Raw genomic sequence first — 17,455 nt, forward strand, 5'->3', positions numbered from 1 at the left:
GCTGGTGTGTTGATTTTTCAAGTGAAGGTATGTTTAGAATTGTTCTGCCTATTTGTTTATGGGTCAAACAACATCGGTGCTTGCGAGACTATCGTTTTCATGACAGGTAAAGGCAGTATGTTCAAATTACCCCACGGTGGGGCAATTTGAACACACCGTGACTTGGTGGAGAAGTGAGGCTATGCTATTCAAGGTATGCTCGGCTCGTCCAAAAATGAGGCTTGCATGGTGAAAGCAAGTGACACTTGCGCTACTGAAGCAGTTTTTCTTCATCCAGGGTTGAACTGGAATTTGGTACACAACGGAGAAGACGTAAAAATATGTTCAAATTACCCCACACTACCCTATGTCCACCCCGACCATGGTTCATCTTTACTTAGGAAGACCAGCTAGCACACTGATGTCTGATATAGCTAGTGACTGAAATAGTGTTTATGTGTCTCACTGTATTTTAGTTTTTAACGAGCTGACGAAGGAAGCAGTATAGCTTCGGAAAGCTTCTCGAATAGACGAAGAGCTGGAAGTACGGTTATTGTTATCAGCATTCAACTAAATGTCCCAGCTAAACAGCAACATCTTCAAACGTATCCGCTATCCAAATACGAAGGTTAGATTAGGAGAAAGGCGGATAGCGGATCATTTTTCGGAGGTATACAGATGTGATGCACACAGGTATCCGTATTCGAACACTGAACTTAGAACATTCATCAACAACATTTTCTGTTTGGCATTTCAAATGTCTCGACTTCTGTACAAAGAGGTCAAGATATGTATGCTGGCTGGTCTTCCTAAGTAAAGGTGAACCATGGTCTGGGTGGACAAACCAAGGTGTTCTACAGCAGGAGACATGTTTGTACTTTGCACGGTGTGGTTGGCGGCTCCCGTGAGATGTGACCGCCTCGGAATGAAGCGAGTTAATTAGATCAGCTCCTTCATACACTGCCTCCCTCGGCCCTGGACATCTGGCAGCAGAAGCTCTCCGGAGCTTCTTTCGAATAGCTGTAGACTTTCGGTACGTTAGCATGACTGCCCACCTACCTTGTGCGGGTGCCTCCTGGGTAGGCTAATAGTTTCTTCAATTTCGACATCGCTATCCGGCATCCGTATGCAATGAGTAATGACTTCACGCTCAACTGGATGATGCATCCTATACATGGTGTGATCACATTCAAAATAGGTACTCTTCGTCCTTCGATGTTGCAGTGTGCTCGTCATAAGCTTTACTTATTAGTTATTACATATGTCCGTTGCTAGTTTTGACGGGCGTCGTCATCAGCATCAAAGAATGATCGATCCTGCAAATCATCGATGCATCAAGAAGCGCTGAAACCAAAGGGTAAATGTGCAATATTAAATATATTATTGCATCAGAATGCCCTTCATTCATTATGATTTAATGGCATTCACCGACTATTTCGACGACGTTCAGGAGTCTGTAACAGTCTGTATGAGTTCCCTCAATCAACTAAAGCGCAGTTGTAGTTACGCTATTCCATTTTAACCCTTCATTCATCGCGATCCTGGCGCTTTCGTAACTCCACACCAGTCCCATGCAGTTCGCTGTTGGCAGTGGCTTTAGGCGCGGGCCTTCCAAAGCCACAGTCCCTGAGCTCGGTCGCGGGCGGGCTTATCGTCGGCCAAACCCTAGCCGGTAAGTTGCATCACCTCACAAATCGGCCTAATCGCACGTAATGTGAGCAGGGAATCGCGGAGCGCCCCTGTGAACGGCGCAGGGCCGGGGCGGGACGCGGGGTCACGCCAGGGTGTGTTGGGTGTGGAGATAGGGTGGGGTGAGGCTGCATGGGGTTCCGCTGGGGTCTTCTGTTGGCGGTGGGTCTGCCAGGAGCCTCATGCCTTTATCGGCTTGGAGAACGAATGCTTTTATTAATATGCCGTTGCACGTACACTGTACAGTAGGTAGGTAGGTATGATAAGCAACACATTAACGGTGCAGTTAGGATTTGATTTAAAATTTAAATGACGTGACACAGGTGCGTCCTCGTTGGGAAGACTGAATCGGTAGGACATGACTGAGTGCCGCCCCGCATTTCAAATGACCTGGTTAGGCCTTTTGACCATTTATAGGTTGATTTAATGCGATATATTCAACACGTGCCCTGCGCCTTCGACTGAGTTTAGGAAGAAGAAATAAATACAGTGTCGAGCCGGCTGCTACGAAACTGTCAGTGTCGACAGCAATCGATTGCGGAACTTGCTTTGGCTCCTCTCTGATGGTCCTGCCCCTCCCCTCCGCCCTCTAGACATTTCCCGCCACTTGCAGGCCTGTCTACTCTCACGTACTCGTACTTCGCTGACGCACAGCCTAATGAGCTAACTGTGGTAGAAGCGGTACCGTTCGTGGCCTAGGCGCGGTTCTGTCCGCTGTGTAGTAAGTCCCTGTGTGGCTCATTCGATCCCTCTGGATTATTAAAGCAACCGTCACCGTACCAGAAAGCTGTTCATAGTCATCATCTGGCATGCGGTCGGGGAGTGCAAGTGGCATATCGGTAGAAGACCGAACGGTTTCAGAACGATCGGGTTAACTTGCAAAAATAGAGTGGAAAATGCTTGTCGCACTGCGTGATTTAATTTATTTTTCTTCAGACTTGTGTTCGACCCTGCTTGGCTGCCTGACTTTCGATCCTGAAATGTCATTTCAACCATCGCGTAACTCTATCGCTTTATTCCGATTTCGCAGCTTTTTTTCTTTGATGAGATGTAGGCAATTGTTAGGTCTTCTCAGATCACTCAAAGTTGAAAATGCCTGTTATGGATTTGAGGTTTCATATTTATAAACGTTGCTACCATTGCTGACGTCCCAGTGGAATGTATGCCATCGCTACTTTGTGGCCGAACGGTCATGGTGGGCGATTATAATCGGGCAGCAGCCATCGCCCATATGCGGCCCCAAATTATCCCATTAGCCCTTGCGCTCATAAACCGCGAGTGGCGTCATATTTCTGCTCCAGCTCTCGTCTGAGATTGAGAGCCGAGAGTGCCGCTTTCAGGCGAGTTAGCGGGAACTTTAGTGTCGAGTTGGCTGAGGGACCACAAACACCGACGCAGAGACAGCGCGGCTGTGTCGAACGGTCAAACGATTCTGTATCGACTGTTTCGAACGTCGGCTAAAACGATGGGCGGCATTCCTCAATCCGCTAAAGATACGCCGAACAGTATGCAGCATACATAATACTTTTCTATGCAAGCAAACATAACACAAGCGTCATTAGGTATGCTGGGAATTTATCCGATTCATACTACCCTGCACGTCTCCATCATATGTGTTCTGCGCCATTTAAGAACCTCGCTCATCTACCTATATTATAAGGAAGATTAATTAATTCCCAGAAAATCGGTCTGTTCCGCTCCCATGACTCATACACTGGCATGTGCTACGGTACGTCGGGAGGCTATAACGCCTTTGCTGCAGCGATGACGGCGGCGGCGGCCCTGCCCTCCTCCCGCCGTCAGTCATCGCCAGTCAGTGACGCCGCGGGTGTCGGGCGCCCCCGCGGGGCCCGTTCCGGCGGCCAGCGTGGAGGTCCATTCAGCGCCCCCTTCACTCTCCGGCCGGTCATAATCCTCAACCCTCTCCCTCTCCCGTCGGAAGGTGCCGTCAGCCCAATTACCAAGCTAGTTTGGTGTGGATAGGAACGTCGTCTACTCATACCTCTCATAAGGAGATATGTTATATTTGCCTCTCATAAGGTTTATTACATTTAGATGGTCTTGGGTGTCATGAAATTTTTAACGCTGTGCCATTATTAACATGTAATTGTCTCAAATGTCTCACTTGCCTATGTGATTCCCCTTTATCTTTTTTCGTTTCCATTGCTTATCTGATCGGCTTTTGACATCCCTGGACAGGAGATGTTCAGGCTGACCAGATAAACTGTCGTTATCACTTATCATCGAGATGCTTTGTCACTAAGATATGGTGTCGTCAAACTGGAAAGCAAAATAATACAGCAATATAAAGAATAGCAAAAGAAAGAATATTTCATGTGGCCCATATCAAGTGAACATTTAATTCATATTTTTATTGACAGCATTCAAGGTATATAGGCAAGTAAAAAGCGGACCTAGATGCACGCTTGACTTTAATAAAATGATGAATATCAAAGTATTTTACTCGTGCCGTTTAGCATCCATCCCAGCCTTTGCTTGTCGTTTTATCGGTTCCGTTTTAAAGCCGAACGGTGTATATCACCACACCTTTTCTGTGTTTATCTAGTTAAACACAGCATTTGTATGATATTGCATCCTGCATTATACATGCCGGGCAGCGTTTTGTCGCAGAACGAGTGAACGTGCCGGCGTTGCAAACAGGCGTTGGACCGCTCTCCACGCGCCGATCTCTGGGTGTCGCAGGAACGGGCCGACACCGTCATTTGTGCGTGTACTAATTAGCATATTCATCGGGGCGGCTCACCGGCTGGAGAGCGCCGGGGGGGGGGGGGGGGTGAGACGATGGTGTGTTTGGATGCTGAAGGGGTTGTGCTGGTATTAAACAAAGTAGCCGGGATGGTGTATGATGTGAAGACGAAATAGACGAAATGGTATGCTGTGGAGCCGGGATGTCAGGATGAGGAGGTGAACTAGCTGGGATGATATGATGTGGGGACGAAATAGACGGGGGACGGTGTGAGGTGGAGACGAAATAGCCGGAATGGTATGATGTGAAAACTTGAGATGTTCTGGGTATGTAACGTGGAGACGGTAGCCGGGCTGGTTTTTGACTCGGGGACGGTAACTGGACTGGATATACTCATGGGCGATGGGAAGACGTAAACCGGACTGGTATGATGCGGATGCGAAATAACTGGGCTCAGTGTACGACGGGAAGACGCCATTGCGGAAACTGACCTGGGTAATGGGTATACCTTGTGGAGACGTTATAGTCGAACTGTCGTCCCCATAAATGGCTTATGGTGGCTGCGGCCACCATATAACTTGCATTGCATGGGGAGACTGTGGTCTGTGCCTGTCATGGGAGACTTCGTCTCTGCTCTGTCTCCGTCTCGCCGTCCGATCGCTTGCCATCCAACCGGTGTCTTCTCTACCTGATGGCCGCTCAGGTGGTCATACTTGCATGGGGAGGCTGCTTCAGGTGTCTGACATGGGGGATACTGCTGCCCTGTTCTCGTGTCCGTCTCGCTGTCCCACTGGTGCCTCCACTCTCCCCTGTTTGATGGCGGCTCAGGTGCTCATACTAGCATGGGGAGATTGTGGCCCTGACTCCTGAGTCCGTTTCCTCTCCGTATCGCTCGCCGTCCGACCGGTGTATCGGCCCTGCTCGACCGTCCCGTCGCGCCGGTCCGGACTGGGCCCTCTGCCAGGCCCGTGTCTGAGCCGGCCCGCCGAGCGGCTGTCAGTGCAGCGCGGCGGTCGGCGGCCGGACCGGGCCGCGTGGGGCAGCCGGCGGCAGTCGGGCCGACCGACCGACCGACCGGCAGACAGGCAGGCAGACCGGGCGGAACACGCGGCCGGCTATATTGATCGTCGTGAGCCTGATCGTGGCACGATGAACGGCCAGCGCACGCCGTCTCTGGCTGCGGAGTGTTGAGTCGAAGCTAGCTTCTGTAAGAACGGGGCAGGAGAGGAGAGGAAAGGTTCCTACAAATCCTCCTGAGCTCCTCAGCTCTCCTCCTGAGCTCCTCAGCTCAGCGGGAGAGGGAAGTCCTTCTTTCTCAGCTCGATGGAGGTCTTATAGAGAGAGTCTCCTCCTATAGGACAAGTAACCAAAGCACTCCCAATTGAAAGTAACTTGCCAGCTATATTGTTCTGGCATTGCGTTCGACAGTCTCCGGATAAACCATAATTTTCGCCTCTATCCCTCCGCCGATTCTGTTGCAAGGAACTCCTAAAACCGTTTCGCGTTGCTCGCTGTGCAGTCTCTCCCGTCCCGTCGTAGAGCTGACCGCCAGTGTCGGGCCGTCAACTCTGACCATGACGGGCTGCAGTCAGCTGACACAGCGCGCCGCTGCGTATAAACGGACCGGCGAGCGGGGCAAACGGACCGCCAAACGGAAGGTCGGGCGGCAGGCTGCGCCCGGAGCGGCTGCACGTTCTGGGAATGATTCTGACTACTCGCAAAACAAGCTGTGTTGCCTATATGATGGTGTGTGGAACTCAGCGCGAGTCGATTGCCAAAACGTGCGACACAGTGGCGATTCTGTAGAGCGGCCGCGTTTGTTTATGTCAGACGTGGTGTCAATCAAACTGCCATATTTCGTCTAGGTAGGCAGTGTTGTGGGGCCCAAAGTTGACGCTATTCACCCTGTCCCGTCCGCGTCTGTCACTTGTATCGTGTAAGAAAACTGATCCCACCCGACCTGTGGCTTCGCCGGTGGCCTTGTTTGTGACCTGAGCTATGACCTAACATTTTATCTGACCTGCGACCTGATCTACCTGACCTGCGACCTCCCGTGTGACCTGGCCTAACATGCGTCCTGACATATGACCTGACCTTTGACATGGCCTAACTATTCTGGCCTGCAACCTGACCTGTAACATGACCTGTAACCTGCAGCCTGACCTGCGACCTAACATGTGATCTGACCTGTATAACATGACCTGTAACCTGCAGCATGACCCTCGACCTGCCATGTGACCTGACCTTATGTCTCTGTCGCCGCAGGTGCACCGGAGCAGGGCGGACCCCAGACTCCCGGTCAGCCGCCGCCGTCAGCCGGAGGGCCGCCAACGGGTCCCCCCAAACAGTGCGACCCGGCTGGTCAGGCTCCGCCGGCTCACAGGAGACCCGTGTCAGCCGACAGGGGACCCGCTCGGACCGGCGCCGGAACGGTAAGACCGGGCAGTGACCTGTGTGGTGGTCCAGTAGTTCGGCTGTCCGGTCCGAAATGGTCCGGCAGGCAAAGTGGGGGGCCAAACAGCGACCTGGGGCTCATTCATCGCGATGGGTCTATTTCAGTCTATTGGCTTTTTGCTGTTGTTAGTTTCGAGAGATCCGTCGAACCAATCCAGATTGACAGAACTTACACACTATCGTCTTGTTATGCGTTTTTTTGTGACACATTTAACTAACTATTTTCGCTACTTATTTCTTTTAATAGCATGTCAATTGTCAACTCCGGAACCTCGCGATAATGTTGCCTTGGTGGACACCTGTTCCGTCGCTCTCTGTTGCGCCGCCCTCCCCCTGGTCTGTCGCTGACGGCGGCCCCTCTGCCGTTGTGTGTTGCAGGGCTACTCCATCTGGCAGCCTGCGGCCGAGTGGGTCTCCCCGGTGTCTGTCCCCTCAGCCACGGTGACGTCGGCCCAGCAGCGGGCCAGCGCGCCGGCCGCCATGGATGACGGACCCGTCATCTGTGAGATCGGACAGATGAAGCAGCCGTCGGGCCGCGGCGCGACGCCCGCCCGGCCGGCGGGTCCCGCGGCGGTCAGCGGTTCGCGGTCCGAGCCAGTGACGCCGGCACGGACTCCGGTACAGACAGCAGTACAAGTCGCGGAGAGGAGCACCTCCCCGTCCCCCGCCCCGGTCTCTAGAGAACCGGCCCGGTCCGCCCCGTCGGCACCCTCCCCCGCTCAGGTCCCGACCCCAGCGAGGACACGAGAACAAGTACAATCCCCCGCTCAACCCGCCGCGCCATCCCCCGCCGCAGTCGTCCCCTCGCCGTCCCCAGTTAGTCCCGCTGTGTCTGCAGCGCCTGTCCCAGTCCCCACACAGCCCGAGGAACCCCCTCCAGTCTCCCAGGCCTCGCCCAGTCCACGGCCGGCGTCGCCGCCGCGGTCGGTCGCCCCCGCCGCTCCTCCGCCGACTGTGTCGGCCCCGCGACCCACCCAGTCGCCCCGGAGACCTCCCATCTCCGGCTCTCACTCGTACCTGGCCGTGGCCGCGATGCCGCAGTGCCCGCCGCGACAGCGCCGGCCGCTGCCGCCGCGCTCATTCGCCGGACTGGCCCGCACTATGGTCACCACGAGTACGCTGGTGGTACAGAGCGCTGAGTTTCGCACTCAGGTAGTGCCGGCGGAGAACCAGGTGCAGATTGTTGAGCTGCCGAACCCGCCCCCGGCTCCGGCTGTGGCTCCGGCCCCGGCCCAGACGCAGACTCAGGCTTCAGCTCAGACGCAAACGCCGGCCCAGACTCAGACGCCGCGCCAGACACCGGCGCAGACACCGGTGTCTCGCCCGACGCCGGCTCATGGGACGCCTCAGACAGCGGCGCCGCTGAGGAACGGCCTGAAGACATCACCGGCTAGCTCCGAGGGTAAACAGACGCCGCCTGCCAACCGGCCCGCCACACTTCTCATCCCGACTCGGAGGGACGAGAAGAGGGCACCGACAGCGCCACCAAAACGCAAAGCCGAGGTGAAAGAGGAGCCGGCTGCCAAGAAGGCGAAGCTGGAGCCAGGCATCAAGATGGCTGACGTCAAACCTCAGATGAAACCTGTCTTCAAAACGGTAGCCGCTAAGATGGAGACCAAAAAGGTGAAAACGGAGGTCAAAACGAATGCCGTCACGAAAACGCCAGAGTCGAGTGTAAAGGTGTCGTCCAAGACGAAAACAAAGCCTGCCTCGACAGGCGCCGGCGAGAAGACAGCGCAGCAGCAGAAGGTGACTAACGGGGAGCAGAAGAAGCGCGGCCGGCCGAAGAAGGTGGTAACAGGTGAGCGCCGTTCGACCTCTGACCGCTCGGCCTCCGAGAGCGGCAGCTGCACCTCGGAGAGCAGCGGCAAGTCGTCACGGTCTCGTCGGCCGAGCGGCGCCGCCTCCAACGGCAGCCTCTCGACCAAAGAGGCGCGTCGGAAGGCGTCCGGTAGTGACCGGCTGCTGGTCGACGTGGCCAGTCTGTGTCGGAGGACCCCCACTGACACCGCCAGCGGCCGCAGTAAGCGCACGCCGCCACCTCCGCCGCCACGGCTTACTGATTCCCCAGCGCCGCACGCTGTGCGCGTCAAACCCCGCCGCGTGGTGCCGGGTCTGACGGCGCGGAAATCCATCTCTCCCGACCTGATGCCCAGCGAGGAGCCAGTGGCCGCTCCTCCCCCGCCGCCGGTGCCGCGGAGGGGACGCAAACCGCGACCCTCCGGCGACACCGAGGCCAAGAGGAGGCGGAAGGGAGAGCGGCAGCCGTCTGGAGAGCGGGCGCTGACCATCCCGCGGCCCACCGGCGGACAGCGCTGGAGCCACGCCTGGTCCTTCCAGGGACAGGGACAGATGAAGAAAATTCTGCTCAGGGTGAGAAAGGGGATGGATGGAGGCAGGAGAGGGACTGGTTGGAAAGGGTAGGGAGAGTAGTCAGTAGGTACTAGTGGGTACCTACTACCTACGTGCTTTGTATAGCTCGTTAAAGACGACAATGCATCCTCTGTTTCATAAAACGTCTCGCTTTCAAATAAAGAATTGACGTAATAGTCGTTACTATTTCCTGTTCCCGTTTGTCGTTTGTTTGTGATGTTTCCCAGTTGTCGTGATAGTCATTAGCTTGGAACTCGACGCCATTGTCTCTGCCGGTTAGTCACGATTGTGTCTGACCCCACGTCGTCCATCTGTACCCCAGAACGACAACCAGCTGGTGGAGCGGCTGTGCTTCCCGTCGATGCGCCATCAGGAGGGTGACGAGATCCGCCTCAAAGACTGCGTCCTGCTGGCCTCGGGCTCCAAGGACGAGCCGCCCTTCGTCGGAAAGGTGGCCGCCATCTTCCAGAACCCCGAGGACAGTAAGTAGAGGGAAAGGAGAAAAGGGGAAAGGGAGTGGACCGCTACGAGTTGTTCGACTGTTTGCTAAGTTGAACCTGTGACACTTTCTTGATGGTCAAGCCAAAAATTTCGGTGTTATAAGAACAGGAAGTCCATTCTACTTCTTGAGGGTCACTGGGCCTAGTGAGGGCCGTTAGTGTCACTTTTAGAACCAGGCCCCGGTCTGCTCTGAACCAGTTCATGATCTGACCTTCCCCACCCCTCCCCAGACGAGATGTTGGTGTCGCTCCTCTGGTACTACCGGCCTGACCACGCCGAGGACGGCCCGGAGGAGAGCCGTGCAGAGGGCTCCTCCGACGCCGGGAGCTCGGGCGGTCACGAGTTCAAAGTGCCCTGCGGCCAGCTGCCGAGCGCCGCGCCGGCAGAGGTGTTCGCCTCCAAACACCGTGACACAAACTCAGTGGCGTGCATCGAGGACAAGTGTTTCGTGCTGACGTGGAACGAGTACTGCAGGTGAGGGCATATTTTAGAGGACGGTTGGCGCTTTCGACGGAGCTCAGGGCTGCTGGGGTAAAGGATAAGGAATGAGTGGATTTGGAAACGAAGTCCGGTACAACTCAGCCGAGAATTAGCTTTTCCGGCAGTCAGTTGTATAATCATCGTGATATTCATCTGCTGTCCTAGCACCAATATCTGTCAAATGCTTCAAAGTTCAAACCGTATAGCCCCAACTTTGCGTTTCAATCTGACCTCCCTCTCCCCCTTCCTCAGGTACGTGAAGTTCCTGGCGCAGTGCCAGCAGGGCATCCCGCCGCAGCAGAGCGAGGTTCCCGAGTTCCCCGGCGAGTACCCGCGCGCCAGCATGCTGCCGTCGGCTCGCGTCGCTCCCGACCGCATCTTCTTCTGCCGGCGCGTCTACGACTTCCGAACCAAGCGCATCCTCAAGAACCCCGTGTAGAGGGCGCGCGCGAGCTGGCGGCTCATTTTGTGATAGTGTGCTGGCGCGCTGGCGGCGGCGGCCCGGGCGCGTCAGGGACTAGACGGTCGGCGCCGGCGGAGGACGCTGTTTAACGAGGAACGTGGAGGTGCACCACGGACGACCGCCCTTCCCAAATCGGCCGCACTGTACAAAATATTTTTGTACGAAATTTTGATAGCGACACACACACATATATATTATACATACATAGATAAAGTGCCAGTCCGTCTCATCAATTGGTAGCCGCATCCCTTTCTCAATGGAGTCCGTGAAGAATGTATCCATTATTCAATTATCATGTCCCGAATGGTGTGGGATGATTGTTGTCTGTGAGATGGTTAGAACGTTATTTATGGCGGCGTTTGAGCCGAGCTGAGTCGGGGTTCACCAGCGTCCCGCTGTAGGTGGCGCTGGGGGCCACCTAGTACTGGTCGGAGCGGAATGACACGGGTGCAGGAGAGCGCGGGTCGAGCTGTGTGCGAGCCTGCGCTGCGGAGCTTTACTGGTTCGTTGATCGTGTGACAGCGCCGGGCGGCCGGCCGCGCGGCGTCCCCTGTCCCTCCTGTGATGTGGTGCCCTCACTGTGTGAGTGAGCCGGGACGGTGGAGGTTGAACCCCCTCCGCCACCCGGCAATGCACGGTGGCGGGCGCGGCCGCGCACGGCGGCTCTAGTTCATGTTTTTGCCGACAGGCGGCGCTCATTCCACTGGGCGGCCGGCCGCCGCGCGTGGCGAGATTGTGTGCGTGTGTGTGTGGACTGTGTAGGTCTGTGTCGCCCCTCTGCTTCGCCCCTGTCCTGGTAGATGCTCCTCTTCCACTGCCGTGACCGCGTGTGCACAGCTTTAATCAAATACTTTTACCGAGCGGACGGACGAACCCGACTCCATGTGTCACGAACCGAACGAGCGTCTGTGTGTTCTCGCATAAATTTTATCTCCACCACCTCATAGTTAGGCCTTGCTAGCGTGCCTTGTGTGTGCAATGTACTGGTAAAATACATGATTATACGCGGTATACACCAACAACGTGTATTTGTTGTTCGTTCTGAGATGCACTTATCAGGCGAGATCTAAATGTTATGTAATATGTATGGACGTATGTTATACGTCCATGCGTCCGTATGTTATCAGCACGATCAGTTGCAACGCAGAAGTGAGCGCGCTATCTAAAACATTTCTGGGTTAAAACAGCCCTACGACCACAACAAGTACTGATTCCGTCTTGACTTTTGATCGGTCTTTCCAGTTGTCTTGCCGCCACTCGCCACTTCAATGTGCTGCCACTTGTTATATGTAGCAAAACTGAACATTCTTGACAGTCCTCTCTATAACCCCCGGTCAACATCAGTTGGGGGCACACTTAACTGATGTTGCTGCGTATCCAGTCCAAGTACTCGTGCACCCGTGTGAAGACGGCCTCCCGAGTGCCGCAGTTTCTCGCGCCGAACGACGTGACCCCGGTCAGGTACCAGTTGACGCCGAATCGGTCTGGGAACGGGGGCACAGAGACGTGAAACGAGGTACCTGACAGTCTGAGACAGACACAGGACGGCTTAAGTCAGGCACCACGGCACATTGGAACCAGAGAAACGTGGATCGGAACCTCCAGTAGCAGCGACGAAGCAGCACTGTTGCATCAAACGCCGACGTGCATTTCATTTGATCACTTTCCACCTGGCTAGCAGATTGATGCTCTAGGAAAGCGAGCCTTTCAGAATTAATATAACACCAACCTCACTTTTACTACCTCCCTCTCTCCCTCTCCCTCTCTCTCTCTCTTTCTCTCTCTCCCTCTCTCTCTCTCTCTCTCTCTCTCTCTCTCTCCCCATCCCTCCCCTGTTTCTCTCAATGCGGCACCCTATCCAGCTACTCTACCCCACACTCAGCCCTCTTTCTACACACCTATTGAAACCTACCTGGAACCATCAGCGGTCCTCCTGAGTCGCCATTGCACGTGTCAGCGCCGCGACTGACTCCCGACACACACAGACGCTTGCCGAAGCTAGTCAGCTGCCTGTTGCTACGGAAGGCGTTCTCGCAGTCGGAGGCCGGCACCACGTCCAGCACCACCTCCTGCAGGATCGGAGTGAAGCTCTCCACGTCCTCTGTGATATAGGGAAGAGTGCACAGGTCACGAGAGAGGGCTTAGAGCGAAGGCGTTATGACAAGAGAAAATTTAGAGAGGTGTGAGATGAAAATTTGGTGGGATAAATATCTAGCAGCGAGTGAAAGCATGAAAAAGTGAGGAATTTCTAACAACATCATAAAAAAGAGGGACACTCTCATGCATCGCCTATTTTTTTTCTTTTTTGGCTTTCAACCCGTCCCTTCTTACTCACTCAGTCCAAACTATATCTTCACTCGCAGCTAGACCTGTCCCAACTCCCAAGCTTCTCTAGCCACTCCCAACTATGATCTATTATCCACTGCAGTCTGTTCGTCCCCAGCCATCGCTCACCGTCACTAGACCGTCCCCAGCCGACTGCGTAGACCTTCTGGCCGTTCGCGTTGTCTGTTCCCTCTTTGAAGCGTGAGAGGTCCAGAGGCAGGCAGATGGGGCGAATGAACTCGGTGAACTGTACTGATCGCACCAGACGAACGAGCGCAATATCGTCTGCGTGTGCGTTTCGGAATAACCCCTGAAACGGGCAGAGGGAGTGACGTCAGACAACGGGCAAAGTCAGTGACGTCAGACAGCGATAATGTCAGTGTCAGTGGGACTTTCATCTTTTTTTTTTATAATTTTAGTCAGAGAAACAGTGTAAATAATTAAACATTAACAACAAAGGAATCCGCAGAATGTCTGAGGCACACACATGACATAGAGGACTCACAGACGGGTGGGTTAGGATTTACGGGGGGGGGGGGGGCATACACCATTCACCCGGTAGCCCGGGCTGGTCAGAGTGTTGGGTGGGGGGGGGGGGGGACTCTCACCCTGTCACCTGTCTCGGTCAGGGTGTTCGAGGCGCGCGGGACACTCACCCCGTAGCCTGGGTGGGTCTTGATGCTAGCGATAGCCACGTCCTGGTGGGGGTCGGCGCACACAGACGGGTTGTCTCGAAGACAGTCGGGCTCACGGTTAAAGTCCAGTTCACCCAGACGCACTATAACCCTGGAAATAGACGAGTGCACAGTCGTCATGGAGAAGGAGGCACGATCACTTGTCATCGAAACAAAACATTAGAAGAAGGTATAAAAAAACATGACCAATCGTCTTTTTGAGCAAGAAGCGTCACCATGCCATAGACATTATGTCATTGTTTGCAAAGTCATTAAAAAAAAAACTTTGGCAGCACAATATGCATCTTGAGAAATGTCAAGGCACGTTGAGATAGTTATTCGTATGTGCGTGTCACCTCACAACAACCATGATGCTTCTAACTAGTCAGCATTATATATGATGACAGCCCGATCCCCACCCCTCCCCTACTCCCTCGCCCCAGCGGACCCGGAGCCGTGAACTCACGGTCTGAAGCTTCGTGTGTTCGTGAGGCAGTGCGCCGCCGTGACCAGGTACCGGTCCGTGATCAGAGTCGCACCGCACGCCCAGCTAAACTCGCCGTTGGAATTATCTGGAAAAGTGTAAACTGGTCAGGTATGGATGTGTAGCATCGACTTCATCCCACATGGGTAGCTCCACCCCAGGAGCAGGCACATGGTCGGGTGTGCTGACCGTTAGCGGGGCTGGGTGGCCTGATGAGCTCAGCCCCGATGGAGCACCAGGATGCCCGCCCAGACCAATACCTCTACCGGATTCCTATCATCCTTTTGGCTCTGCATGGTCTCGTCAGACCAAAAGAGCTCAACCCAACAAGAAACCAACAAACAGAAACAAACCTCCCTTCTCATCATTCGTCCCACATAGACCATCCCAGGCCCTCCCGTCTCCCCACTCACCCCGGTAGCCGATTGAGGCCGCCCACGGCCAGGAACCGATGTCAGCATCCTGGCCGTTAAAGATACGCGTACTAAAGGTGCGTCGCCCGCAGACGTTCTCATCGGGAAGCACCGACTGAGCCAGTGGCTGTCGACCTACTGAGGTCAGCGGTCGGCGTGTCGGTCGCTGGGTGAACGGCTGGGCTGGTCGCTGGGTGAAGGGCTGGGCTGGTCGCTGGGTGAAGGGCTGGGCTGGTCGCTGGGTGAAGGGCTGGGCTGGTCGCTGGGTGAACGGCTGAGCTGGTCGCTGGGTGAAGGGCTGGGCTGGTCGCTGGGTGAAGGGCTGGGCTGGTCGCTGGGTGAACTGTTGGATTGGTCGCTGGGTGAAGGGCTGGGCTGGTCGCTGGGTGAACGGCTGGGCTGGTCGCTGGGTGAAGGGCTGGAAGGGCCTCTGAGTTGTCTGGCTCGGACGATTCACAAAGAACAGCGGCCTCGCCGGCGGCCCTCGGCCGGGGTTGAACCCCTGCGGCCGTTGGGTGGCGGGCCGCGCGGCGTTGAACTGGGCATCTCCCTGGCCGCCAGTCGCGCCGCCGGTCTCACAACAGACCTGCGGGGTGCTGCCGCGGAACGGACAGCGCGCAGTCTCCTGGCGCAGACGGCCGAGGGCGGCCCGCGCCGCCGAGCCGCCGCGTTTGGCCTCCTGCAGCAGGCGGACCAGCGGCTGGCAGGAGCGGATACCGCCACACAGACCCGGCCGGCCGGCGCTGCTGACACAGGAGGAGCCAGCCTGGCGGCGCTCTGTAACACGCACATAGGGAGACGTCAGACAGGGACAACGAAAAGCACATGATAAATGGGGTATTCGAGACAGAACTGCCTGCTCTGGGCTTCTGCAGCCTGGAATCCCACCGCCTACGTCAAAGACCATTACGTAAAGGCGGGCAGACATAAACGTTTGTGATGTCCTTCATTTCAGTCAGTTTGAAATTCAATATAGGGCTTGCTATGACCGGATAAGGCAATAATATGCTTGCTGAATGCCACAAATGCCACAACACACAATCGGCACAAATCACAGCAGTGCTGATCCGTGCGATGACGCAGTATTTAACGCTTAAATCGTGGTCGACTATTCGGTAGCCCAAACAAGTTTAATCCCCACTTGAACCGAGGCTTCTCCTTCCCTCTCTCCCTCCAAGGTGAGCCTACCTTATTTTATGCAGAGTTCGATAACCTACCTCTTCTGTTGTCGTGTGCCGCTCCGACGCTACCAGCCATCACCAGCAGGGCGAGGTAGACACACCACCGAAACAACATGACCCACATCGAGCTGCCCGACTTTTCCTCTTCCTCTTCCTCTCGACACCAGGTCTCTTCCGTCTGTCCACTCAAGATTCCTCCGCCCACCCTCCACCAGCGGCCTCCCGCAAACAACTGAGCCGGTCCTCCCCGTTGCGAGCTCTTCTGACGACTGCGGCGAGCCGTCTCCGGGCCGTGACGTCGAGCAGAGGACCGCGCCGAGCACCCGGCGGCGCTGGGCCGTCCTCGATCAGACGTGCCAGCCGGTGTGAGGGGCCCGGTGTCTCCTCCGCTTATACAGGCGGATTATACAGCGAGCAGCAGCGCATTAGACTGGTGAATCTGTGACAACGGGCACTGAGCAACCGGGGAGTCCCAGCTTGCGGAAGTGGATGGTAAATTACAGTGGGGAGAGCTACCAGACGCACCCTGGACATTGAGTATAGGGAAGGCTCGTGGATTTCCCATGGGTGAGACATTGGTCCCGCCGAAGACAGGTTCACTGACCCTCATCGTCACGCATTGTTGACTGAGGGATACCCAACGTTCCCTGCTCAGACTGCTAAGAACGTCTTCCTGACTCTCCCATGGGTAAGTCACTAGCTGACCCTGCTCAGAGAAAAGAGTTGCCGATGTACTGTCAACATTAATTTTGCCGCATTTCTGACCCTTCCTAGACCTAGTCAAACAGACTTCGTCAATGGGAACCCTCGGGGGAAAGCAGGGTATATAAGTTGCGATTTACCCAAAGATGTGTAGCCATAATGCGACGCATCGTGCGGCCACACTTATTACAAGCACCACTTTTCGCTCACCGACACTCAAATGTGTTCACGCTTACACTTGGACTGTCCCGCGAAGAGCACCCTCGCCAGTCAACAGCGCTTATCGCGCTGCTTTTGCATGGCTGACATCGGTTCATCGAGGGGAGCCCAGATCGCCTTCGCGAACGAATTCAGCTGCGGAACTAGGTCAAGGGTAATAGACGCTGACCAAACAAGAACTACAACCACAACACAAGGACCAGGAAATGTTCTGCGCTGCTCAAGGCCGATTTTGCTCATGGTGATTTCCCGGCACACAAACGTTGATAAAATCAAAACCCCAGGACCAGAAAATACAAAATAAAAACGGCATCCCGTGTATTGGCTCCATAAACACCGTTCTGGCTTGGTTGTATCCAAAAAGGATCCCTTGATGTGAATGACAAATTGGCACGTTTCACTACTCCACGACATCGCTTTTAAAATGAGGTTGCACACTGCACAGTGGGACACGAATGACAAAAGCCCAAAAAAGGGACACGAATGACAAAAGCCCAAAAAAACCCGCTGTAACTGTAAGCATTCTGGAAGCACTATGCTAGTTTCGACGGCGTACAACTAGTTACATGAGGCGTGGATGAGGGCATGAGAACCAATCCCGCAAAGGACCACTCTGTAATCCGGACATCATCTTACAAAGATGTCCCACTAAATGACGATGCGAGCCGCTAACCACAGGAAATCCAAAACACGATGGGGAAACACCGTACGCCTAAACACTGAAACCCTAAGGTGCATATTAATTGAGCAAAAGCTGGCAAAGCTGATTCACTGAGCGTGCATTACCTCACGATGACTCATCACGTCTCCC

General features: G+C 55.0%; 2 protein-coding genes across 2 annotated transcripts in view; one reads left to right on the top strand and one right to left on the bottom strand.

Annotated features, from left to right (window-relative positions):
- Positions 1-11,668, top strand: part of LOC122376863 (nascent polypeptide-associated complex subunit alpha, muscle-specific form-like) — a 27,272-nt gene extending 15,604 nt beyond the window's left edge. Inside the window, exons 2-6 of the mRNA XM_043356833.1 lie at positions 6,641-6,807; positions 7,208-9,202; positions 9,525-9,684; positions 9,934-10,177; positions 10,436-11,668. Coding sequence (XP_043212768.1) covers positions 6,641-6,807; positions 7,208-9,202; positions 9,525-9,684; positions 9,934-10,177; positions 10,436-10,622 — 2,753 coding nt within the window. The 3' untranslated portion in view covers positions 10,623-11,668. The remainder of the gene's footprint in view (positions 1-6,640; positions 6,808-7,207; positions 9,203-9,524; positions 9,685-9,933; positions 10,178-10,435) is intronic.
- LOC122376864 (CLIP domain-containing serine protease 14D-like) lies at positions 11,658-16,125 on the bottom strand. The gene is made up of 7 exons (XM_043356834.1): positions 15,760-16,125; positions 14,543-15,319; positions 14,112-14,217; positions 13,628-13,757; positions 13,101-13,281; positions 12,559-12,747; positions 11,658-12,130 (listed from the first exon to the last, which is right to left on the bottom strand). Exons 1-7 carry the CDS (start codon positions 15,845-15,847, stop codon positions 12,003-12,005), a joined length of 1,599 nt encoding a protein of 532 aa, XP_043212769.1. The 5' UTR covers positions 15,848-16,125; the 3' UTR covers positions 11,658-12,002.
- Positions 16,126-17,455: the final 1,330 nt, after the last annotated feature.

This window comes from Amphibalanus amphitrite, unplaced genomic scaffold, assembly GCF_019059575.1.
Source record: "Amphibalanus amphitrite isolate SeventyFive unplaced genomic scaffold, NRLGWU_Aamphi_draft 002355F_arrow, whole genome shotgun sequence".
Classification (NCBI taxonomy): Eukaryota; Metazoa; Arthropoda; class Thecostraca; order Balanomorpha; family Balanidae; genus Amphibalanus; species Amphibalanus amphitrite.

Coding starts and splice junctions, on each gene's coding strand:
- LOC122376864 (XM_043356834.1), bottom strand. CDS start 15,847: ATGTGGGTCATGTTGTTTCGGTGGTGTGTCTACCTCGCCCTGCTGGTG. Junction 14,218..14,542: donor GGCCTCAATCGGCTACCGGG/GTGAGTGGGGAG, acceptor ACACTTTTCCAG/ATAATTCCAACGGCGAGTTT. Junction 13,758..14,111: donor AACACACGAAGCTTCAGACC/GTGAGTTCACGG, acceptor GTCTATTTCCAG/GGTTATAGTGCGTCTGGGTG.